This window comes from Taudactylus pleione, unplaced genomic scaffold, assembly GCF_031769625.1.
Source record: "Taudactylus pleione unplaced genomic scaffold, aTauple2 ptg000016l, whole genome shotgun sequence".
NCBI lineage: Eukaryota > Metazoa > Chordata > Amphibia > Anura > Myobatrachidae > Taudactylus > Taudactylus pleione.
Genome location: NW_028284418.1, coordinates 48,604,037 through 48,631,543, shown reverse-complemented (window position 1 = coordinate 48,631,543; position 27,507 = coordinate 48,604,037). Strand labels below are relative to the sequence as shown.

At 43.8% G+C, this 27,507-nt stretch overlaps 1 protein-coding gene across 2 annotated transcripts in view; it reads right to left on the bottom strand.

The window, feature by feature from the left end:
- HERC4 (HECT and RLD domain containing E3 ubiquitin protein ligase 4) overlaps positions 1-20,067 on the bottom strand; it is a 116,937-nt gene extending 96,870 nt beyond the window's left edge. Inside the window, exons 1-3 of one of the 2 annotated variants that reach the window (XM_088476326.1) lie at positions 19,833-20,067; positions 11,443-11,739; positions 375-534 (exon numbers count right to left, since the gene is read on the bottom strand). In XM_088476326.1, the coding sequence (XP_088332452.1) occupies positions 375-534; positions 11,443-11,668 (386 nt within the window). In that variant the 5' untranslated portion in view covers positions 11,669-11,739; positions 19,833-20,067. The remainder of the gene's footprint in view (positions 1-374; positions 535-11,442; positions 11,740-19,832) is intronic. The other variant, XM_088476328.1, reaches the window with a different exon arrangement.
- Between the last annotated feature and the right edge of the window lie 7,440 nt (positions 20,068-27,507).

Below are 27,507 nucleotides of genomic sequence, written 5' to 3'. Positions count from 1 at the left end.
AGGTGTGGGAAATAGCATCTCCTGACTAAGTGCAAGACATGATGGGGACAAATGTATAGCTCTGGGAACTCCTTCCCAGCGATATTTACATCGCGCTGTATTGAATTGCCCCCTTTGATCTCTATCTCATCACTTTACAGTGCTGCCCTAAACAGAATGACTATTTTTATATGCATAAAATGGCTAGAAACTGCCTAGAGAACATTCTTTTTCATATTATACAAATTAATGGATACAATTTACAGTATAGGTACTAAGATATTACATTCATATGTAGAAAATTAAATACAGCGACAACACAGAAACATGTCAATTCATTATACAATACTGTTATTGTATACTACAGCAATGTAGTAACTAAAGTTAATCATTACCTTGGTACTCTGACATATTCTTCTATTACATGAATACCTATCTGTCCATCCTTAGTTAGACCCCAAGAAAACACCTGACCTTTATCATTTAGTGCCAATGTGTGTGCTTCTCCACACGAGGCAGCAACAATATTCTGAGCATCAAGGGCACCGACTTGCTCTAGAAACGGTAAAAGTAAAACCATTACTCGAAGTACAGGTAAAACAATGACTTCATATGCAGATTACTTCACATTTACATTATAGAAGTGTGGAAAGTACTTAATCCATTGAGCATCCAGATTTAGATTAATAAATTGTTCTGTGCTGTTGGAGGTCTCAGCTTGTTCCACTCATCAACTCTTTATTGTTTTCAGTATATATTACACATACATACATACGTACACACACGCGCATGAATACCCCGGACCTAGGAAGGGGCACTCCTGCTCGCTCCGTAATCATGAGAAAAGGAGGCGTGTCTTTAAGAGCCACTTCCGAAAAGGGGCGTGGTCATGAGAAAAGGAGGCATGCCCGGAAATTACGGACATGCCGGGCTGCCCCAAAGCTCTCTTGTCTCGGAAGAGATGCCGGGCGCATCTATTCACCGGCAGTGATCGCTGCAGTGCAATTTTTCCTGCGAGTGGGGGCAGCACGTATCATGTTGTTTTAGTGGGGCACGTAAAAATGGCAGAGTGCATTCTGCCCTTTTGAAAATCGGTCAGGGCGCAGCGCCCCGCTAAAACAGCCTAGCAGGAATGCTTTTATATATCATATACATTCCTGTCCTCACAAACATAACCAGAGATCGGACGGACCTTCCACAAAACCAACATGATTGTGCTGCTGTGAGCAAAGTTTGCCAGTACTTTACTGGGTTGACAGACAAAAAGGTCGACAGGTTCAAATAGTTCACAAAAAAAAAAGGTCAACACATGATTGGTTGTTTTTTTTCTCAACATTTTTGAGGTTAGGGTTAGGCACATGGGGGAGGGTTAGGTTTAGATTACGGAAAGGTTTAGACACTTGGTAAAGGGTTAGAGTTAGGTTTAGAGTTAAGATTAGGCTTAAAATACAAAAAAAAAACCTGTGTCAACCATTTTTGTGTCGACTATTTGTACCTGTCAACCTCTTTTCCCTGTCAGCATACCACACCCAAGTGTACCATAGTTAAAGGATATCCTGTCCATGTACATATCAAAACAGGGTACAAATGGACAGAAAGAAAATCAAAGAAAGTTAACAAAATTGTATTCAGTCTCCAATCAAATGCACCTGAAAGGGACGAACCATATTTTTTTTTTCTCTCACTGTATTTGTCAATTATAAATATTAATGGAAGACTCTATATAAATGTTTTTGATGTAGCATTTTATCTCTACGATGGAGCTAATAAATCTGCTCGCAGAGCCCAACATTTAGAACAGTAACATTGTTTACTTTCTATTCCCATAATCCCTTTATCTACTTGCAGAGCAGAGATCTCCTGTGAATTTGTGTGTGATAATCCTCACACAATACATTAGCCATTGGTGAGGATTGTGACATTATTGGGGACGTCACCAGTTCTGGCAACTAATGACAGATATGTAGAAACAACATTTGCTCATAGCATGCATGTAGGGATTAGAGTAAGGAGAAAGACAGTACTCTCCTTTGTGGTGCACTAATCCAACACATGAAATCAATAAGTTTCGATATATGCTAAAAAACTTAACTTTTTTTTTTTTTTTTTTAAGAAATGTTTTTATTGAAACACCATGATGACAAGAAGTACAAGGTGCAGTTACATACATAACATATTACAAAAAGAAATAAACATCAAATACAAAACCGAAAGTCCATATCATAATACAGAAAATAAAAAAGAAAGACAACTTGTATTGTATAATCTCTCGAAGAATAAATACAAATATCACTCTATGAACCTAAACAAGGAAATTAAAGAGCAATAAGGAGTGAGGCCGCGGGATCAAGAAGCCAAAGGGGAAGAGAGGAAATAAAAATTGCCTTAGGGCTCCAACCGAATCGGAGGGTCTTCCGAAATCATCCGAAGACAATACCACTGGGTCAATTTTAAAGACTCATGAATTTTATGCCTCTGTTCTAAGGTCAGAGTCCCAATGTAGCTCTCCTAAGTCTGAAATAATGTTGATACACAAGTCTCCTTCTACAGCATAGTTTCAATCCAATCCATGTTAAAAACATGGAAAAGCTTATCCTTGAAAAGTCTCAATGTTGGGGGTGATGAATCGATCCAAGTCTGAAGTATGCAAGCTGCTGCACTGATTATAAGTAAAAGTCGTCTGCAGCCTTTTGCCACCCGCTAACCTTCCGGAACTATGCCAAACAACAGAAAAAGGTAAGTAAATCAGTAGTTGCTCTAGAGCAAATTTCTGTACTTGCAGCCAAATATATCTTAGGAGAGGACATGACCAGAAATAAAGGTACAAATCTTCAATAGAGGATTGACAGCAAGGGCAAGAGGCCGAAGAAGACATACCTGCTAGAAATTGACGATGCAGGGGAAAAACATGCTTTGTGAAAGATATTCATAAACATTTCTTGACACTGAATAGCAGGGAAGAGATTACGTGATTGGAGGAGAGTTTTAATCAGAGTATTACAAGATAAAGAGGGGATCACCTGCACTGGCAACATAGCCACACAAGGTTCATCTTTTCTGATAATGTATCAAGTGCTTTGCTATTTCTGATTACATTCCATTCCAAATATTTAATTTACATACAAAATAATCTATGTTTTTTATTTTTTATATATTTATGGTCTAGATCTATTTATTAGACCCTAGCTACAGGTCTTTCTCACTGAGTCTTTATATCTTTTTTAAGTGATCACTGCCTATTTTTTGCACCATATAGCACTTTAAAGGCGCTCTGGGGGTCATTCAGACTCGGTCGTTAGCGCCGATGTATCGGACCGGGTCGATGGCCCCCCACAGAGCATGCGCACGACGGCGCCGTCGTGCGCATGTGTGAGACCCGCTACGACCGACAGCGCCGGTCGTAGCGGGTCTCGATCCAAAGGGGGCGAGCTGTCGATGTTGATTGACAGCTCGCCCCGTTTGGAAGGCGGGCCGGGGGGGTGGCAGCCCAAACGGGGGCTTTCCCATGGGAACGCCTACCGTTTGGGGGTGGCCCCATTGACATCACTAGTGATGTCAGTGGAGAGCTTCCGGCTCAGACAGAGGGAGACCCTACCCTAGGGTCTCGTCGTAAGCCCCGATGGTCTTGAACATCGCGACCATCACCTTAGGCGGTCGTAAGGCTGTGGGTGTTAACCCACAGCCTTACCACCGCAAAGGAGGACGTCTTGAAAATTCAAGACGTCCTCCCCTCATTCAGACCGACCGCACGCTCTGTGCAACCGGCTCTGAATGAGGTCCTCTGACTTGAACACATTGTCCTCATATAGTTTTTTGAAGTCGTCAACCACGACTTGCACTGATCAGGTTGAGCAGACACCCCTTGTTGTGGGGGAAAGGTTATGAGACATTTGCACACCTTTCCTAACTAAATATTTCTGATACACCACATATCACTGGCGCTCTAGAAACCTTATAGACACACACACACATACATACATATATATATATATATACACACACACACATATCTATATATATATATATATATATATCCTTCAGATGGACGTGTTGGATTCTGTATTCCAAGATAATCAATACTAGACCCAGGCCACCTTACCGGCAAGTGACGACCCCATCCAGGGACTTGTTTATTTGGATGCAGAGTCCTACAGACTTTTCACCACATAAACCGAAATCTTTCCAAAATCAGAAAGTTTTTACATTATCTTCCCCAAAGATGACTCAGGATTTGCAATATAAAGAAGCAGATCATCCGCAAAAGCAGATAATTTAACTAATAATAACTCTAACCAGTCCGAAATAGAGGATCAATACATAAAACAACAACGAGGAGAGGGGGCAATCCTGGTGGGTTCCTCTATGCATTAATATCGGATCCCTAATGTCGCAGTGGGATGGGAATAAAAATTCTTTACCAATTCGATGAACAAAGGATCAAAACCCCACCTTTCCAGGATTGCAAAAAGATGTGGCCTTGCTACCGAATCAAAAGCTTTGTGCGTGTCAAGACTGAGTAACATGCCCCTCGGTTTCTCCTGATGAGCATTCGCCAAAACTGCCGCTAATGCCAAACTAATTGCTCTAACTGAATGTCTGCCTCAGACAAATCGTGTCTGGTGTGGGGTCAACAAGTCTGGCAGAATAGTCTGCAACCTATTAGCCATTATTTTGGCGAGTACTTTAAATTCTGAGTTCAGAAGCGAGATAGGACGGTATGACTTGGCTAACAATGGGTCATTTCCTGGTTTTGGAATGAGAGTCGTGAAGGCTTCTGTAAAGGATAGGAAAGACGGGGGATCATGTAGCATTGTTAAACAGCTCTAACAAAGTGGGCGTTAAACTATCTTTTAAAGGTTTGTAATAAGAGCCAGAAAAAGAGACTTATGAGGGAGCAGTATGGCTATCACACTATGGAGTTTCTCCTCAGATATGTATTTTACTAATAGTTCCCATTGCTCTTGAGATAAAGCCGGTAATCGAGCTGCTGATAAAAGCTGTTCCTGTAGACCCCCCTCCACCAGAATCGTCGGATATAAATTTGTGTAATATGATTGGAAATGAGACAAAATCTCTTTAGTGGCAAAATATGTACTATTGGTTGAAGGTTCATTAATGGCTGTAATGAAAGATGTTTTTCACCCATGGCCTTGACATAAGTGCAAGAAGTTTGTCAGGTTTGTTGCCCCACTTATAATACATTTGTTTAGAGCACAGGTTGTCAAATTCAGTCCTCAGGATCCCAAACAGTGCATGTTTTCCAGGTCTCCTGACAAAATCACAGGTGAAATTATTATCTCCACCTGTGGATCTTTTAAAATGTGTCAGTGAGTAATGACTATACCTGTTCACATGCTGGGTCACATGCAAAACGTGAACTATGTGGGGTCCAGAGGACCGAGTTGAGAACCACTGGTTTAGAGTAATCTAAACAAGTTCTAGCTTGTGCAGACAGAAAGGATTCCAAAAGTTTCCTATTCTTATTGTACACCTCGAGGGTATTGGTAGACTGATATCGCCGGAAAGCTTCTGCCACCGCATTGTGTAACTCATGGTACTGCTTCCTTGATTCTCTTTTGAGTCTGGAGACATACTGCAAAATGTGGCCAAGCATAAAGGCTTTCGAAGCGTTCCAAAACAGAATGATATCTTGCCAATGTTTCACGTTGTCGTCTAGATAATTGAACCAAGACTTTGTTAAAAACCTCTGAAAGTCCTCTTATTTAGCCAGATAATCTGGGAAGCGCCATAAATGATCTGCAGGGGTCAAAGAGTTATGCCACATATCCAAGGACACTGGGGCGTGGTCAGAGACCAAAAACTCATGAATCTCCAACGCACGTACCTGTGCCATTAGAGAATTTGAAATGAGAGAAATTGATTGGCAAGCAAGGGAAAGGTGAGTATACGTACGTTCTGAACCGTGTAAAAGCCGCCAGGGATCAGATATTTGAAGCAAAGTTTTAAGAGACTGTATGTGATACCAAGAAGGCGTGTTAGGCCTATTCACCGAAGGAGACCTATCTATAGCTGGGTCATCAACTGAGTTATAATCACCCGGCAGTATTAACTCATGTACATTTTGATGCACTAATATCTGAGATAATTTAGACAAAAATTGATGAGGAGATAGATTAGGGGAATATAAATTGACAATAGTATAATTGCGACCCTCGATTGCCAAATCGACTAGCAAATAACGACCCTCAGGATCTATTCGTTTATCTAAAATAGAGTAACGTAAATTCCGATGAAAAAGAATTGCTACCCCTCGTAACTCAGATCTATAAGACGCTGTGATGCATTCTCCAATCCATCTAGACCGGACTACTATATCTGGGTGCAGCCGGCACAAGTGAGTCACAACATGCTTGCGTTTGACCGGTGTGTTAAGGCCATCCACATTCCACGACACCAGATTAAAGTACAGAGGTACACTAGGCCTATCATCTTAAGTCAGCTGTTCAGACATGGATCGAAGAGGTAAAAAGTGATCAGTTGCAGAAAATCACCAAACTCCCAAAGACCAAGAAAAAAACAAATAAAAGCAGAAAGCGAACCGAAAAATTAGAAGGAGGGAAAAAAGGGAACCCCCACCAGCTCCCAACCCTGCCCCTCCTAACAACACATTGCATACCAGGAAGCCATGGCATGTATGAAAAGGATGTAACCGATTTCTTATGTACAAAAAGGCAGAACAGAGTACAGACAAAATCATCATAGGAATAAACAAATGATAAACATGGTGTTTAAATTTTTTCAATTTCTAACAAAATGGTGGAGAAAGACCCGCAACTTTCACTGAAGTTCCCATCCCAAAGTAGGAGGGATGCTCCTTATAAACATAAAACATAATATAGAACAGAAAAGCGGCCTATGAGCCATAACAATCAATATACAGACAAAGAATACAAAATAGCATACAGAGACCTATATATCTATAGGGTGTAAATAAAGATGTAAGGTCATCCAGGTTCCAAAATAATAGATTCTTGCCAATTTTTGATAATAGAAACTATCAGTGTCCCTTAGAATTTAGCAAAAGGATACATTATACACCCCATCAGAGGTAAAAAATAAATTGTAACTAATATGTAGACAGAATCAGTTGTCTGGATGTCGAAAAACTTGACTTTTAATGAAATATATCAAAGATAAATTATCTTTGCCCTTTCTTTTTATCTATGATATATTTCACTAAAAGTTAAGTTTTATCATATATATTGAAATTTACTGATTTTATGTGTTGGATTAGTGCCCCACAAAGGAGAGTACTGTCTCTTTCTCCTTACTCTGTATACTCTATTTTACTTTCATGGGAGCACCTCTGAGTACGAATTTTGAACTAATATTGAGTTCTTTTTTTATCACGGTAGCATATCCCCCACTACTATCTCTGCACAAACCATTTACTAATTAAGTGGTTTCATACCAGTGCTCAGGTCTTATCCCCATTCCCATCATACTCCATGCATGAAGGGATATAAAGCTATGTCTAGTATAGACAGTATATTGCACTGCGGCAGCTAGGGTCGCATTGTTAATGACTGTAGCCATTCAGCATCATTGTTACCAGGCCCAGTCATTGTTTCCAAATGAATAAAGTGGTTTGTCGCATCCGATTGCAACATAGATGCATTTTTGGGCGCAAAAAGATGCACGGCGCAAGCAGAGTCGCAAGGCAGCTCACTAGCGACAGACGTCTCACGCCACATGGTATATCAAGGCTAATGGTGCGTACACACTGGGTAGTTAAAGTGAACGACTGAACGATAACGATATCGTTATCGTTCAGTCGTCCACTTTATTGTCCATTTTTAACACAAAAACGATGACCATGGGTCGTTCGTCATCATCGTTCATCGGGTTAACATGCAGGCCAACCTGACGATGTCGTCGGGTTGCTGCATGTTATGGAATGGGGGAGAGAGCCCGGCGCTGAACGATATCGTTAATGAAATCGTTCAGCGGGTGTGCTCAATGTCATGAACGACATTGAGCACAGCCTGCCGGGGACACACTAGACGATATCGCTCAGGGAACATATCGTCTAGTGTGTACGCACCATAAGTGTATAAAGACAAATCTAGTGTCTGATGCTGCCTTTGGCTACTGAAGCATCACAAAGAAGCAAAGGAAGAGCAGTTAGTAGTAGCTACAGTCAGGTGCATAAATATTGGGACATTGAGAGAATTTTCATATTTTGGCCTCTATTCACCACCACAATGGCTTTGAAATGAAACAAACAAGATGTGCTTCAACTGCAGACTTTCAGATTTAATTTGAGGGTAATTACATCCAAATCAGGTGAACGGTGTAGGATTTACAACGGTTTCTATATGTGCCTCACATTTTTTAACGGGCCAAAAGTAATGGGACTATCAACTCAAAAGCTATTTCATGGACAGATGTGGGCTATTCCCTCATTATTTCATTATCAATGAAACAGGTAAAAGGTCTGGAGTTGATTCTAGGTGTGACATTTGCATTTGGAATCAGTTGCTGTCGACTCTCATTATGAGATCCAAAGAGCTGTCAATATCAGTGAAGCAAGCCATCATTAGGCTGAAAAATCAAAACAAACCATCAGAGAGATAGCAAAAACATTAGGTGTGGCCACATCAACTGTTTGGAACATTCTCAAAAAGAAAAAATGCACCAGAGAGCTCAGCAACACCAAAAGACCCGGAAGACCACGGAAAACAACTGTGGTGGATGACAGAAGAATTATTTCCCTGGTGAAGAAAAACCCCTTCACAACAGTTGGCCAAATCAAGAACACTCTCCAGGAGGTAGGTGTATATGTGTCAAAGTCAACAATCAAGAGAAGACTTCATTAGAGTGAATATAGATGGTTCACCACAAGATGGAAACCATTGGTGAGCCTCAAACACAGGAAGACCAGATTAGAGTTTGCCAAACAACATCTAAAAAAGCCATTACAGTTCTGGAACAACATCCTATGGACAGATGAGATAAAGATCAACTTGTACCAGAGTGATGGGAAGAGAAGAGTATGGAGAAGGAAAGGAACTGCTCATGATCCAAAACATACCACCTCATCAGTGAAGCATGGTGGTGGTAGTGTCATGGCGTGGGCATGTATGGCTGCCAATGGAACTGGTTCCCTTGTATTTATTGATGATGTGACTGCTGACAAAAGCAGCAGAATGAATTCTGAAGTGTTTCGGGCAATATTATATGCTCATATTCAGTCAAATGCTTCAGAACTCATTGGACGGCGCTTCACCGTGCAGATGGACAATGACCCGAAGCATATAGCAAAAGCAACCAAAGAGTTTTTTAAGGCTAAAAAGTGGAATGTTATGCAATGGCCAAGTCAATCCCCTGACCTGAATCCGATTGAGCATGCATTTCACTTGATGAAGACAAAACTGAAGGGAAAATGCCCCAAGAACAAGCAGGAACTGAAGACATTTGCAGTAGAGGCCTGGCAGAGCATCACCAGGGATGAAACCCAGCATCTGGTGATGTCTATGTGTTCCAGACTTCAGGCTGTAATTGCCTGCAAAGGATTTGCAACAAAGTGAAAGTTAGATTAAGGATTGTTTAGTTTGTCCCATTACTTTTGGCCCCACAAAAAGTGGGAGGCACATATAGAAACCGTTGTAATTCCTACACTGTTCACCTGATTTGGATGTAATTACCCTCAAATTAAATCTGAAAGTCTGCAGTTAAAGCACATCTTGTTTGTTTCATTTCAAAGCCATAGTGGTGGTAAACAGAGGCTAAAATATGAAAATTCTATCAATGTCCCAATATTTATGCACCTGACTTTATGTTAAAAAAAAAAAAAAAAGAGATACATTCTTGTCTCCTTATAGAATGTGCCCCTTTAGAAGGGTACACACCTGAGCGATGGATCGGCCGCCCACCCGATGGACTGATCGATCTACTGATTTGGTAAGTGTTCTGCACAAACCAATTGTTCATATACACTTACCAATCTGCCTTCGACTTGTCTGGTCACAGGAGCCGGAAGTGACGTCACTGTTGGCAGTTCATGCGGCTGACAGGTCACCCTTATGGTGTGCACGGTACAACTTGAACAACAATAGATATCGTTGATAGATTTCCCTCCAACTTTCTGTAGTGCAGGGCAAACGATTTTGGTTGTACACACCGATAGATATTTCAGTGAAGCTATCTTTTTACAGGCAAATCTTTACAAAAGATTTTCTGTCCAACCATCCAACTAGTTGATTGGTTGGAATGAAAATCTGGTAAGGTATGAAAACAAATGACAATCTGCAATTTGCTCCCAAACGCCGGAAAATGGACAAAAACTGTTGTTTGAACAAATTGTTTAGATCAAACATTTAACAAACTTGTCTAACGGCCATTTTCATCTGTTTTCTGGCATTTAGGAGCAAATTGCTGATCATCATTTACTCCCATTCCTTACCAGATTTTCATTCCAACCAATCAACTAGTTGGATGGTTGGACAGAAAATCTTTACGTGTGTACCCAGCCTAAAGGCGGGTATCCACTACTAGATATACAAACGAGAGCAGATTACGACATTGCTATCGTGCTGTCGTTTGTATATCTAGTGATGTGCCTAGTCTGAACGTTCACTCGTTCAGTCCAGGCACCTCCACCATCCCCGCACATGCTGAACCTGACGGGATCGTCAGGTTGATCAGCATGTACGGGCGATGATAGATGTCGGAAGCGACCAGCGGGCACGCACATCGCTGGTTGCTTCCGACCAAAACATGCCTGATGCATGCGCGATTTGCAAGAGATTGCACGATAACGACGTTATCGTGCAATCCTTTGCTAAAATCGCCTAGTGGATACCCCCCTTAAGTTGGCCTGCATGCATGAAAGACCATAGATATCGTTATCGATCATGCGGGAACGCGCATCGTTGGGTCGATCGTTCACTGCAAAAAAATGAACGATATGAACGATTTATCGTTGAACGATATCGTTCATTTTCATGCAGTGAACGATCGACCCAACGATGCGCGTTCCCACATGAACGATTTATCGTTGAACAATATCGTTATCATTCATGAAAATCGTCCCATGTGTATGCAGCTTTACCCACATACAGATGCAAAAATATACAGTAGCTGCATGATATATAGACATAGGCTGTGCTGCAGGACGGACCTGATATGTCTGTAAATGCCTTCGTTCACAGAAATATTGGGTGGACACTGCCGCCGATGTGCTACCGATATATTTGTCGATCGAACTATATATCGACAAGTGTGGACCCAACTTAAGAAAAGCTGTAAGGCAAAGAGGAGCTAATATACTTAGTATCCACAAAGATCTGTATGTGACCTGCGTGCTTTCTGGAGCTCTGCCAGGGGTAAAGGGAAAGAAGCCATGTCACCATGAATCAACATATTCTCAGCCAATAGAAAATCTGAAATGCTTTCTCTAGCTGTTACTTTATAATGGATTCAAAAGACAAATGTTCTTACCTGGCTTTTTCCTGCCTTTGTCATGTCCTAATTGTCCTAGATCATTACATCCACAAGTATAAACTGTCCCATCGTCCAATACAAACACAGTATGCCTGCTTCCGCATCCTACATCACAGACCTTTTTGTTTAGGAAGAAATCACAGCTTCTGGGTTCTATAACAATCTCTTCATCGATCCCCCCTAGTCCCAGCTGTCCAAATGAAGCGTTTCCCCAGCACAACATGATTGGTGGGTTCCAGTTACAAACAAAAGTCCAGATTTGCAGATTGACGGGGCTCTCTCAGTGCTGGAGGGCTGCAAAAAAAACACCAAAAATAAATAAACTGTATGGTATTCGGATTTATTCTGGGTTAATTTATTTGAGCAGTGAAGAGAGTTAGGAAATTTTAAAATCTACACTCCATATGTACAATTAATCCACCTCAAAAGGAAAATATACTGGGTAAAGTCTTTTACATGACAGCTCTCAGTCAATGCCTCATCCAGCAAGTTTTTAGAACATTATAAATGCTTGTTCCCACTTATATTCGTCAGCATCTCAATAGACAGCAGGGTAATGACATGTATACTGCAGCTCCCAGGCATCTATTGGTGAGGCTTAAGCTGGGTACACACTGACAGATACATTGGCCAATCAATTAATCGGTAAATGTATCTGTTGCCTGTCGGGCAGTGTGTACCCGCGATATGTCGGTGAACGTCGGCGTTCACCGACACATCGCATTGCCTGTGCTGCACAGCCGATGGACAGATATGTCTGCAGCCATATCTGTCCATCGGCAGGTATGTACGGGTGGTCTGGAGACCGCCCGTACACACAAAGCCGCAGCCGCGAGGAGGGGGGGGGCGGGACACGCCCCCTGGTCACCGGGACCCGCAGATGATGGCCGTTCAGTGTGTATGAAAGGCCATCGTCTGCAGATCAATCGATCTGCAGATATATCTGTCAGGTGTGTACCCACAGTATAGGCTTTATCTGAGGATCACTGGTCCACATGAAGATACTGTAACACACAGTCAGCATACTTAAGTTATGAAGTGGCCCCTTGTACACTGACTTCTTTACTTCAAAGGTTAAAGGCAGACTGTATCACAAGTGGACCTAGACTGCCCATATATACATAATATTCAGTGATGTTACAGTATAATTAAATAATTGATTTGATTTTTGTTCCTACAAAGTATCACTTTGTAATGTTACGTCTATTATGAAAACAAAAAAGACAAAGTATTGCTATATGGGGCACTCATTGGACCTCAAAGTATGGTAGTGTATTTTACCCTGGGATCTAAAACTAAAATATAACCTTTATTAATCCATTAAAATAATTAAAGCGAAATATAAAGACAGACATTTAATACAAATAACCAACATGTGAAAATAGTGTGAATAAAATGAATTGAAGTTAACAAGACTTAAAGAGTGATGGCTACTAATGATATAATATAAGTGTCACCCACTATAAGTTATATAGAATGTGAGATATTCTGCCACTTAATGAGTATAATGTTCTCCTATAGAGGATCCTCTAATCAGGATTCAATCAATCTCGAGTGGCAGTAAATATTTATTAACAGTTTCTTATATAGCGCAGCATATTCCGTTGCGCTTTACAATTGTAATATTGTGACACTATTATCTATTTCCTAATGTAATCATTCATTATTTTATCCATGACTGACAGTATTGGGACATCTAATATTTGGCTGAACTGCACAGTTGTCACTTCAATGTAGTTATCCTTATAGTGTGTAATAATGTCTTATAACGTTTGTAAGATAACACGTAATTGTAAGGATTACACCACTATAATGTTGTATGATACTAATATCATTCTTTTATATCCAAACCGAATATGAAAAACCACACATTTTTCTTTTACCAAGTTGGTATTACTCGGCATAAAAGAAGTGTAATACCAACGTGGTAAAAGAAAAATGTGTGTTTTAATGGATTATATTTTAGTTTTAGATCCCAGGGTAAAATATACTACAATACTTTGAGGTCCAATGAGTGCCCCATATAGGAATACTTTGTCTTTTTTGTTTTCATGTTAAACTTTATTCCTGGGGAGCACCTCCCACCAGAGTAATTTTGATACAATATTAAAAGAAATTAATATGGTAGGGAAGGACCGGTGAGATTTTGAATCTGTGCGTGTGTTTTTGTTTGTTTATAATGTTATGTCTATTGCAAGGAATGTGGAGGGGAGTACATACAATACATACACGTTTCTTTATATTTTGCCTTCTCATGTGGATAATTTCCACAGCACTGCTACACTAGCCATTTCCTATTCTGTCTTTAAATGCGTGGTTCAAATGAACCTCTACATATATTTGGTGTGTTCTACTCTAGTATTTTATCAACTTAATAATTAAAAGTTATATTTTATACAATTGTCATTTTCTCAACCAACTAGAGCGTCCAATCTAGTGAGTACTTTTTCCTTTTTTGTACTCATGATCTATAGTTACTCACAGGTGCACCGCTATTAGACATTTGATTATATATTAAGATATTTAAATTTGACTCTAAGGGGTATATTTACTAAAGTGAGAGTTTTTAGAACCGGAGATGTTGCCCATAGCAACCAGATTCTACTTAACATTTAACTAGCACCTTCTGGAAGATAATAGCTAGAATCTGATTGGTTGCTATGTGCAACATCTCCACTTCTAAAAACTCTCACTTTAGTAAATATACCCCTATGGCAGAATTCAATTGTTTTAGTGTGCCCGATCTATTCAATTGATGTCAATTATCGCACTGATCGCACCCATAGAGGTCGTGTTTAACCGTGTAAATTGGCTACCCAGTGACTGAAGTACTAGGCGCGATCGCGAAAAGTGCCGTTTGGGTGCCCAAAAGGGTCACTTTTCTCCCATTTCAGCTGCACCCAACCATTTCAGCTGGTGCGCCGGCAGCTGATCGCACCCGACAAGAGCAACAATTGAATAGCTCCGTCGGGCACGTAGGTAGTTAGAAACAATTGAATAGTGCCCTAATATATAAGGTTGCATTATTTGATTCTGTTGCAGACACCTATAAAAATCCCTGACGTAAGCATTCCACAAATGTCCATAACTAGATGGAACAATGTTACCTCTGTCTACAGTTACATTAAACACTTATTTCATCCAAAATTTTCCAACAAAGCAGGAGAGAGCACATAACGCACTAGAGACTGTTATACCACTTTCAGACAGAAAAAGGTAAAAAGAAAACGGCGTGCTGGGTTGTTTTGCCGGCCCCTGCCTGCACCCCCCTTCAGACACAAGAGCAAATTACCGGGTCATACATTTCTACCCGGTAATTTGCTGAGTTATTCTGTCTGAAGGGGTCAACCCGGGTCTCCGACCCTGGTAAATTCCTGTGTCTAAGTCCCAGAAATTTCGACCTGGGTTGACCCTTTCAGACAGAAAAAAAACCTGTGTTGATCAGCAAATTACCGGGTAGAAATGTATGACCCGGTAATTTGGTTTTCTGTCTGAAAGGGATATTAGAGGACTTCTGAATTACTGTATCACTAGAGCACAGGACAGTATATAGTAGCCCAGGAAAAAGTTGCACAAATAGAAGGGGTTTTGTTCACTAGGCTACCACATGGCCACAGGTGGTAAAAAAAAAGAAGTACTTTTTAACACTATTACAATGAATGTAAATTTGTATAATAATGACACCCATCGATTTCAATGTCCACATACCCACTTGCATTTTTACTTGTAGCAGTTTTCAGAAACTTCTTGCTCCATTCACTAACTTGCTAGGTCAACAGTGTATCCTCCAATGAACTCCTGATGCTAATCAGCAACCGCATATCAAACGTGTTTGACATACATTTTATTTGCATTTTAAACATAAATAGAACACTAGAGGTTGAAAGGCTTTTACACTAAGCTACCAGTATTCATACAAATCCTGAACAGGTGATATCAATAAAGCACAGATTATATGGGGATTACAGAGTTTTCTTTCTACAGTAATATAGAAAGAAATTATATACATAATTATGTGTCATATGAAATTCCTCTATTTTTTTTAATTTAAAACATTGCAAATGATTTTGCTTAGGTTTTTAACCACACACATGTAGTAATCATAACATACACAGCAAGACATGGGAGACGAACTGTCCGCCATTTCACATGAGAGGTTGTTCAAAGTACACAACTGTATGAAGTCAGTTCATCATAAGCATGCTGTAAATAGGACAGAAATAGTTTAGTACTGTGCTTAGGAATAAACTGTACACAGAGAGGAACGAGGGGCTACTTGGTTAAATCAGAGTGGAATGAGGCATTAATTGGTAACACAGCTAGGAATGAGGGGGTACTTGATAACACAGCTAGGAATGACGGGGTACTTGATAACACAGCTAGGAATGAGGGGGTACTTGATAACACAGCTAGAAATGAGGGGGTACTTGATAACACAGCTAGGAATGAGGGGGTACTTGATAACACAGCTAGGAATGAGGGGGTACTTGATAACACAGCTAGGAATGAGGGGGTACTTGATAACACAGCTAGGAATGAGGGGGTACTTGATAACACAGCTAGGAATGAAGGGGTACTTGTTAAACACCAATAAGAATGAGGGGGTACTTGGTAACACCATTTTTAATAAGGAGGTACTTGGTAACAAAGCTAGGAATGAGGGGGGCACTTGTTAACACGGATAGGAATGAGGGGGCACTTGGTAACACGGATAGGAATGAGGGGGCACTTGGTAACACGGATAGGAATGAGGGGGCACTTGGTAACACGGATAGGAAAGAGGGGGCACTTGGTAACACGGATAGGAAAGAGGGGGCACTTGGTAACACGGATAGGAAAGAGGGGGCACTTGGTAACACGGATAGGAATGAGGGGGCACTTGGTAACACGGATAGGAATGAGGGGGCACTTGGTAACACGGATAGGAATGAGGGGGCACTTGGTAACACGGATAGGAATGAGGGGGCACTTGGTAACACGGATAGGAATGAGGGGGCACTTGGTAACACGGATAGGAATGAGGGGGCACTTGGTAACACGGATAGGAATGAGGGGGCACTTGGTAACACGGATAGGAATGAGGGGGCACTTGGTAACACGGATAGGAATGAGGGGGCACTTGGTAACACGGATAGGAATGAGGGGGCACTTGGTAACACGGATAGGAATGAGGGGGCACTTGGTAACACGGATAGGAATGAGGGGGCACTTGGTAACACGGATAGGAATGAGGGGGCACTTGGTAACACGGATAGGAATGAGGGGGCACTTGGTAACACGGATAGGAATGAGGGGGCACTTGGTAACACGGATAGGAATGAGGGGGCACTTGGTAACACGGATAGGAATGAGGGGGCACTTGGTAACACGGATAGGAATGAGGGGGCACTTGGTAACACGGATAGGAATGAGGGGGCACTTGGTAACACGGATAGGAATGAGGGGGCACTTGGTAACACGGATAGGAATGAGGGGGCACTTGGTAACACGGATAGGAATGAGGGGGCACTTGGTAACACGGATAGGAATGAGGGGGCACTTGGTAACACGGATAGGAATGAGGGGGCACTTGGTAACACGGATAGGAATGAGGGGGCACTTGGTAACACGGATAGGAATGAGGGGGCACTTGGTAACACGGATAGGAATGAGGGGGCACTTGGTAACACGGATAGGAATGAGGGGGCACTTGGTAACACGGATAGGAATGAGGGGGCACTTGGTAACACGGATAGGAATGAGGGGGCACTTGGTAACACGGATAGGAATGAGGGGGCACTTGGTAACACGGATAGGAATGAGGGGGCACTTGGTAACACGGATAGGAATGAGGGGGCACTTGGTAACACGGATAGGAATGAGGGGGCACTTGGTAACACGGATAGGAATGAGGGGGCACTTGGTAACACGGATAGGAATGAGGGGGCACTTGGTAACACGGATAGGAATGAGGGGGCACTTGGTAACACGGATAGGAATGAGGGGGCACTTGGTAACACGGATAGGAATGAGGGGGCACTTGGTAACACGGATAGGAATGAGGGGGCACTTGGTAACACGGATAGGAATGAGGGGGCACTTGGTAACACGGATAGGAATGAGGGGGCACTTGGTAACACGGATAGGAATGAGGGGGCACTTGGTAACACGGATAGGAATGAGGGGGCACTTGGTAACACGGATAGGAATGAGGGGGCACTTGGTAACACGGATAGGAATGAGGGGGCACTTGGTAACACGGATAGGAATGAGGGGGCACTTGGTAACACGGATAGGAATGAGGGGGCACTTGGTAACACGGATAGGAATGAGGGGGCACTTGGTAACACGGATAGGAATGAGGGGGCACTTGGTAACACGGATAGGAATGAGGGGGCACTTGGTAACACGGATAGGAATGAGGGGGCACTTGGTAACACGGATAGGAATGAGGGGGCACTTGGTAACACGGATAGGAATGAGGGGGCACTTGGTAACACGGATAGGAATGAGGGGGCACTTGGTAACACGGATAGGAATGAGGGGGCACTTGGTAACACGGATAGGAATGAGGGGGCACTTGGTAACACGGATAGGAATGAGGGGGCACTTGGTAACACGGATAGGAATGAGGGGGCACTTGGTAACACGGATAGGAATGAGGGGGCACTTGGTAACACGGATAGGAATGAGGGGGCACTTGGTAACACGGATAGGAATGAGGGGGCACTTGGTAACACGGATAGGAATGAGGGGGCACTTGGTAACACGGATAGGAATGAGGGGGCACTTGGTAACACGGATAGGAATGAGGGGGCACTTGGTAACACGGATAGGAATGAGGGGGCACTTGGTAACACGGATAGGAATGAGGGGGCACTTGGTAACACGGATAGGAATGAGGGGGCACTTGGTAACACGGATAGGAATGAGGGGGCACTTGGTAACACGGATAGGAATGAGGGGGCACTTGGTAACACGGATAGGAATGAGGGGGCACTTGGTAACACGGATAGGAATGAGGGGGCACTTGGTAACACGGATAGGAATGAGGGGGCACTTGGTAACACGGATAGGAATGAGGGGGCACTTGGTAACACGGATAGGAATGAGGGGGCACTTGGTAACACGGATAGGAATGAGGGGGCACTTGGTAACACGGATAGGAATGAGGGGGCACTTGGTAACACGGATAGGAATGAGGGGGCACTTGGTAACACGGATAGGAATGAGGGGGCACTTGGTAACACGGATAGGAATGAGGGGGCACTTGGTAACACGGATAGGAATGAGGGGGCACTTGGTAACACGGATAGGAATGAGGGGGCACTTGGTAACACGGATAGGAATGAGGGGGCACTTGGTAACACGGATAGGAATGAGGGGGCACTTGGTAACACGGATAGGAATGAGGGGGCACTTGGTAACACGGATAGGAATGAGGGGGCACTTGGTAACACGGATAGGAATGAGGGGGCACTTGGTAACACGGATAGGAATGAGGGGGCACTTGGTAACACGGATAGGAATGAGGGGGCACTTGGTAACACGGATAGGAATGAGGGGGCACTAGGTAACACGGATAGGAATGAGGGGGCACTTGGTAACACGGATAGGAATGAGGGGGCACTTGGTAACACGGATAGGAATGAGGGGGCACTTGGCAACACCTGATAGGAATGAGGGGGCACTTGGCAACACCTGATAGGAATGAGGGGGCACTTGGCAACACCTGATAGGAATGAGGGGGCACTTGGCAAAACCTGATAGGAATGAGGGGGCACTTGGCAACACCTGATAGGATTGAGGGGGCACTTGGCAACACCTGATAGGATTGAGGGGGCACTTGGTAACACGGATAGGAATGAGGGGGCGCTTGGTAACACGGATAGGAATGAGGGGGCGCTTGGTAACACGGATAGGAATGAGGGGGCGCTTGGTAACACGGATAGGAATGAGGGGGCGCTTGGTAACACGGATAGGAATGAGGGGGCGCTTGGTAACACGGATAGGAATGAGGGGGCGCTTGGTAACACGGATAGGAATGAGGGGGCACTTGGTAATGCTGACATGGAGTTTAAAGCTGTAAGAATATTGTGTTTTGGTAATAAGACACCTTTATGTACTACTGTATACAGATGTGACAGTACTCATAACAGGGAGTGACAGCCACACCACATGGACAGTGTGCAGTTATGATAACATACATGACGTATATCACAGAAGTATAACACAAGCTGCAAACAAGCATAACACACACACAAGATGTACACAGGCCAGCAGCGCACACACACACATGCCTGAGACTATACTGCGCTGTCAGTCACCCAGCTGTCACCCCCTCCTTGCGCTGCTGCGTGCATAGCACAGGCCGCTGTACACAGACTGACAGGTCCCGCACTACTCACCCGCGGCAGCCTCCAACTCCAACCTCAGCAGCAGCCCCAGCAACTGAGAGCGGCGGCGCTGTGACGTGATCCGTGTGCGCGGCGGTACCCGGGGGAGGGGGTGGAAGATTCCAGGGAGTTCTAGGTGACTGAGAGGGGGAGACTCGTCACCTAGCACCCTGCGTCCGTGCCTTTCGGTAGACTGTGCTGGAAAGTGCCCGAACCGTGCTTTCCTCCATACTAAGCAGGCTGCATGTGTGTGCTCCATGTATGTGGGGGAGGCAGGAGAGAGGGTTGTGCTGGGCAGATATGGCCGTGCAATACCGTGTTATACTCCGTTCCTGCTGTATGCACCACAGAGAGAAATAATAATAATATATAATTCTCCATTCTCTATACAGGTGCGGCCTCAATCACCTAGCGTATTTGCGCCAAATGGCATAGATGTTTGCCGCTACTTAGACGCTCTGCGACAGGTAGCTCTTTCCTTACTTTTTCCTGAATTTTGCATCTTATTCACATTATATCAGCAAAGAGCCTGATTCAGCTTCAGACGGAATTGCAGAGCTGCTCGCAACAGCTTTGCAATTCCGTCTTTGCAGATATGGTAATGGAGCAGGAAGCATCACGCCTCCTGCTGCATTATGTATCCGAGCTGCGTTGTCCAACGCAGCATCGGATACTCTGCGGAACAGCGGCCGGCTAAGGTGACCCATGAAGTCACACAGCCGGCCTACGCAGATGAGAGAAGGAAGCAGGAAATCTCCGGCGGCCGACGGAGATCGTAGCTACTTTTCTCTCCAGCGGCGGCGACAGCAGACTGTCAATCACTGCCAGTCTCCGTGCAGAACAGGTCATGCGCATGCACAGATTCCCGATCATCGGGAATCTGCGTTCAGCAGTGCACGCTGAATAAGGCCCAAAGTTACTTTTAGTGTACCAGGAAGATTAGATTAGTAATTTTGTTGCAAAGTAATTGGTATAAAGTTGCAGATTAAGCATAACGATGCGTGGCGCGAGACACGGCACAGGTCACTTGTATTAGGCCTTTTTACCCAGATTAATGACTCAGTCGCACAATGAAGCTAAATCAAATGCCAGCGCCAGAAGTCAGTGTAGCCCTGCAGTGCACATTTGTCACATTAGTGTTGTAAATAAGACGCATTTTTTTGTGGATGAATACTATGGCAGAGCACATGCCTTGGCAAAGTCTTTTTGGCGCACCCAATGGGGCTATTTGGAGAGGATAGGTGTATGTGGGCATACCTGTATGTGTACATCTTATTTTATTTTTTATGAATATTTTATTAGTTTCATAGGTGAAGACCATATTGATCAATCTGAGGTAAGATGAACCATATTATCCATAAATCAGTGTCCCAAGTACATGTACAGATGTGTCCTTACATATCTTTGCTGCAGTTGCACCAAAAAGCACCTTTCGGTGCACCAGGTCCTGTGAGACTCTGCTAGCACTGGGGGTCTTTTTTGCATCTTATTTTGCAGACTTGCGTTCAAGTCGCGATGTGACTAGGGAGCACCAGCAGGATGTGTTGATTAATATGATATGTGACACTTGTATATCTGTGTGTGACTGAGGCCCGTATTCAATTTGAGGCGAAAAGTCCAGACTTTTCGCCTGCTGGACTTTTCGCCTGTTTTCCAAGCGGAAAAGTATCGTGCGCGTGCCCGCTATTCCCCGTATTCAATTCCAAAGTAGGCGAAATCGGGAACAGGCAAAACTTGGATCGGCAAAAAAAAATACGTGAATTTTCGGGAAATAATTGTAGGATGTCCAGACATGGGGTCCCATCAAATTTAGGGTACATGAAAATGGGTACTAGCATATTTTTAAGTCCCTAAACTAATTTTTTTAAAATTCTGTAAAAATGCACCTGCCGCTAATAGTCTATTCTAGAAAAGACCTGCCGCATACTTACAGAATACCTCTTAACCTATTTCGCTATTTTTAAAAACTGTTCCCTTTTTTTTTTTTTTTTTTACCCCAAAATTTTAAATGATTTTTTTTTTACTTTTTTTGCATATTTCGTTTTAAGGGGACATTCCCAAGGGTGCAGGCTATTTTTTTAAAGCCTGCACCCCTATACCCCAATTCTGTATTTTTTTTTCGCCTGCTAAAGGCAGGCGAAAAATTATCCCCGTTTTTTTACATTGACTTTTCGCACCGGCAAAAAGTCAATGTAATCTGATACGGGGATATTTCAAATAGGCGAAAATGACGTAATCGGCGATAATTTATTGCCGATTCCGACATTTCGCCTCAAATTGAATACGGGCATGAGTCTCTGAATCTGTATACGAAGTGTTATAATGTAGCGGCCGCGGCTTTTTTAATTCCAAGTTCTGTTGTGCATCATATACAGACTTGGAGCCTGATTCAGCAAGGATTGCAATTGCAAAGCTGCATGCAGGCTATAGATGTATGATGTATGCACGCAGGCAGCTTTGCAATTGCGATCCTTGAAGATATGGTGATGCAGCAGGAGGCATCATGCCTCCTGTGCATAACTTATCCGAGCTGCTTGTCCAACGCAGCATCGGATAATCTGCGCAACATCGGCTGGCTAAGGTGACCCATGTTCATGCAGCCAGCCGCCGCAGTTGAGAGGAAGAGGCCAGGAAATCTCCGTCAGCCGATGGAGATCCTGGCCTCTATCCCCCCCCCCCCCTCCCCAGCGGCAGCGACACGCCTTAGTTTCAGGAAATGGAGGGCATCGCCACCCCCTACCCACCCACAAACTGCAGCAGACTGTCAATCACTGACAGTCTGCTGCCAATCTACGAGCAGGATCGCATACACCTTCTGCATGTGTGCAGAACGGGTCATGCGCCTGCGCAGATTCCGGAATATCGTGAATCTGTGTTCAGCAGTGCATTGGCGTGCACTCCTGAATCAGGTCCTCAGTCGCATACAGATATGTGTCACACATCAAATTAATCGTCAGTCTGTTGGTGCATCCTAGTCACATTGCATTGCGACGTAGACGCATTTTTGGCAAAAAAAACACTAGCGGAGTTGCATGGGACCTTATGGCTCACTATATGCCATTCAAATTGTGCTGTGTGGTGTATTGAGACTAAATGTATGAGGGCACATCTGTATGCCAACCTGGCCATTTCTGATAGAAACAGACCTAGACGACTTACGTTACTGGGCACTATTAATCAGTTGATATAAGTTTTTGTTTTTAAACTATATAGCGGTGTTCAGCTTAGTTTGGCAAAACATTAGTAAGATTCCAAAGAGATAAATGTTCTGTCATGATAAACTTAGAAAATGACTCAACATTCACAAGCAGAAATTTGTCAAGATATGAATGTTCCATAATTGTAGTAGATATATTTTCCATATATATATTTTTTCCAAATGATTATATTTTATTTATAACGCACCACAAGTGATCTGCAACATTGTACAAAGAGAATATAATAAACAAGTTATACAAACTGATATAACTTCACATAAATACATAATTGCAGTGTTCAATCAGCATAATTATGAAATGAAAACAAAGAGAGGGCTCTGTTTGCAAGAGCTTACAATCTAGAGAGGATAAGGATATAAACAATAGGGATGATAGGTGCTGAAGTAGAATGAAAATGTAGTTTTAAGGACACATTTGAAGGCTGAATGAATTTATAATGAAGCATGGGAGGACATTCTAGGGGTTCAGACTGGCTGGGGAGAAATCAGGAATGTGAAGTGAAAATGGAGATAGGGAGGAGGCAGTCATATTGGCAGATCAAAGAGGATGTCAAGAAATTAGGCCCTCATTCAGAGCCGTACGCTCTGAGCAGAGCGCACGCTCTGAATGAGGGCCGCCCTCCATAAAAATGGAGCGTCCTCCTGGATGCTCGTATAGCTGTGGGTCACCACCCACAGCCTATACGAGCGTGCAGTTTGATGGCCGCGATGGTCGTGACCATCGCGACCATCGAAACTGCGAGCCGGAGCCTGCAGTTGAGGTTTTCAACTGCAAGCCCCGGAGTGATTTTGGCTCTATCAGAGCCAAAATCACTCCCACTGACATCACTAGTGATGTCAGTGGGCCGGCTTCTGACGGGAGGCGTTCCCGTGGGAACGCCCCCGTCAGGGAGGCACGCCCACCAAAGGGGGCGTGCTGTCAATCAACATCGACAGCACGCCCCCTTTGATCAGACACAACGAGCGAAGGACTTTCCTTCGCTCGTCGCGTCTGGCGCATGCGCACGACGGAGCTCCCTCCGTCGTGCGCATGCTCAGTGCAGACCATCGACCCACTTGCGAGCGGACAGCCGCTTGCGAGTGGCTCTGAATCAGGGCCTTAGGCTGGAGATTTTGGGGGGAGAGGTGTGTATGAGGGCCTTGTAGGTCAGAGTTTGAATTTGATTCTGAATGCAACAAGGAACCAGTGAAGTGACTGACAAAGAGAGGCAACAGGTAAATGTGAAAAGGGAGGAAGCAGAAGTTTGTAGGACCAGAGAATGGGGGAGATCGGCATGCTTGAGGTGTGAAGGGAAGGTACCAGAGGAGAGTGATAGGTTGGGCAGTATGGGAGCATGCCTCGGGAGCGATCAGAGGATGTTGGAGGGTATAGGTCAATGGGAGAAGAGGCACGTAATTCAACACCAGAGACTGGATTACGAGAGCAAGGTTGGCAGTCACAGTGAGGGACAGGTGGAGCTTAAAGGAATGAGATGACTCAGCAGATGGGCTAAATTTTGGAGTCAAACGCATTCGAATTTAAGATAACGAACAGAAGACAAAGGTTCGAGGACTGGGAACAGATGAGGGCCTTGCAGTATGACTGTTTAGCGTGTGGAAAAGTGGAGCTTTAGAATTGGAAGACATATTGTGAATTGAACATATGTTCGGCTACATGAAGCCGTAATAAAACATTTGTGCCTGTATATTTTTGGAGAGTGCCCTCGTCCTGATATTCTGGACTGTGTTTACATATTTTTGATCTTATTGATCTTAGAAGCACCCCTCTGACAACTTTCCCAAGGGTGAGAGTGCAAGACTTGCGGACTATATATATAGACTTGCGTACTATACAATATATATATTGAGAGTGCAAGACTTGCGGACTATACAATATATATATATTGTATATATGAGGGCTGATTGAAAAGTAATGAGATTGATTCTGTCATTTAGAATCAGATGACTCCACATGATCTGAATATTTTTCTTTTTCAAAGTAGCGTCCTTCACGTTCAATACATTTTTTGCAGCATTTCAACAATGATACAAAGACATGCAGTAGGCTGTTTTGTGACATCACTTTAGTGTTGTAGCTGTGGAATTTTTCACTTCTTCATCTGTTGAGAACTTCTTTCCGCGCAGTTGTTTTTTCAGGGTTGGGAATGCCCAGAAATCACAGGGTGCTTAGTCTGGGCTATATGGAGGGTGTTCCAGTGCTGTTCCAATAATTTCAGTCAGTGCTGCCAATGCAACAGCAGCAACATGTGGTCGGGCATTGTCTTGGTGCAAAAACCACTGTCTCTTCAGCAAATGTGGTCTTTTCTTTTCCTCATGGCTCCACGCAAATGGGTTTATAGGACGTTTGCATGGTAGTCACCATTAATTGTCCTGTGGGAACCTAGGGGGTCATTCAGACCCACTCGCGAGCGGCAGTCCCCCACTGCGCATGCGCACGACGGAGGGAGCTCCGTCGTGCGCATGCGCGAGACCCGGCGAGCGAAGGACTTTCCATCGCTCCGGGTCTCGCACCAAAGGGGGCGTGCTGTCGATGTTGATTGACAGCACGCCCCCTTTGGTGGGCGTTCCGGGGGCGTGCCTGCCAGACGGATGCGTTCCTATGGGAACGCCTACCGTCTGAAGCCGGCCCCACTGACATCACTAGTGATGTCAGTGGGAGTGATTTTGGCTCTGATAGAGCCAAAATCACTCCTGGCCTTGCGGTTGAGAAACCCGACCACAGGGTTTCTCTCGCAAGTCCGATGGTCGCGATGGTCAAGACCATCGCGACCATCTTGTTGGACGCTCGTATATGCTGTGGGTGGTGACCCACAGCTATACGAGCGTCCAGGAGGACCCTCCATTTTAATGGAGGTGGGCCCTGATTCAGAGCGAGCGCTCTGGTCAGAGCGTCCGGCTCTGAATCAGGGCCCTAGTGCTGTAGGATCATACTATGTGCATCAATGAACAGCAGAAGTATGACTTTACATGCCGAAAGAAACACTGAATTTTTGGGGCGGAGTCGAATTCGCGTTTTTCCATACACTGGACTGTTGTTTCTATTCCGAATAATAATCATCACAAACGATGTCAGGAAATCGGGTACCCTTTCCAACATTCGAATGGTGTTCTTGCACGTTTAAACTCATTATCACATCTGAAATTTCTGGCACACACGCAATACATTTTCAGTTCCTTTGTCACAATATGCTGAACCCGTTAGAATGAGATGCCAAGTGAAGCCGAAAGTTCGCGTAAAGTTAACCTTCTGTCATTTTGCAACATCTCCGAAGCTTGGTAATATTTACATCTGTATCCACGGTGGATGGTCTCCCAGAACGCACTTCGTCAGTCACTCGCATATTGCCCTCTTTGAAGTGCTTCCCTCACTGAAATACTGCAGCACGGCCTATGGCTTCTCCACCGTATACTTCCCATAACATTTCATGAGTTTCATTTCCACTCTTTCCAAGTTAACACAAAATTCAATCACACATCTCTGACGTAATCTCACAGACACATCTTCCTCATCCGCCATGACAAAACGTACGAAGATCTTCCACTTGCTGTGACCAAACAAAGACGATTACGGCAGTCCAACCGCAGGTTCAGACACATTGATGTATGAGCTTCACATCAAACAGCATAGTGTTGCCACGTCCACCTATGGGACAGAGGAGCTCATTCAGACCCGCTCGCTGCTGCCGATGGTATGCATTGTGCTCATGCGTATGCATCACAGTGCGCATACCTTAGCGAAAGTTCACAATGCATACGCTCGCTGCGCATAGACAGCCCAGCAGAGTGGGTGACAGGGGAAGCCGTTTGTAGGTGGTAATAGGGGCTGGCCATTAAAAACGGGGTAGTGGAGGTGTAAACGCAGGCTTGCCTTAGCATCTCAACGGCGTTTTATAGGTGTGCATAATTAAAAGGCAGCATCATAGTACACGTCACCTGGCTTGTTTTTACACTGAAGTGCTCGCAGTGCTTGTGGCAGGGTATGGTCAACCTCAAGCACTGCGATCGCATCCGATTTACCGATGGTTGCATACACTTCGTGGGCATCTTAAAACAGGCTGGTGGGTGTCTGCATACACTATCTAAGAAATACTGGGTATGCTAATGCATTGCTGTGCGATTGCACTGCCTACGCAATTTGCATACACATCGTGCAAGCGATCACATCTAGCGAGCGGCTCTGAATCAGCTCCAGAGAAACAGAGGCAGCCTCATTACTTTTCAATCAGCCCTCGTGTGTGTGAGTATATGTGTGTGTGTGTATATATATATATATATATATATATATATATATATATATTATAGTACTGTACATTGATTTTATGCAGATGCCACTCAATCAATGTTTATACCTTAATCATATATAATATTCTATTTTATATTGATCTTTAAATATTTCTGAAATTATCAGCTCCTGGTCTTTTCCTCCTTTAGCATTATACCAATTGCTTTTGGATTCAGAGCAGATAATTA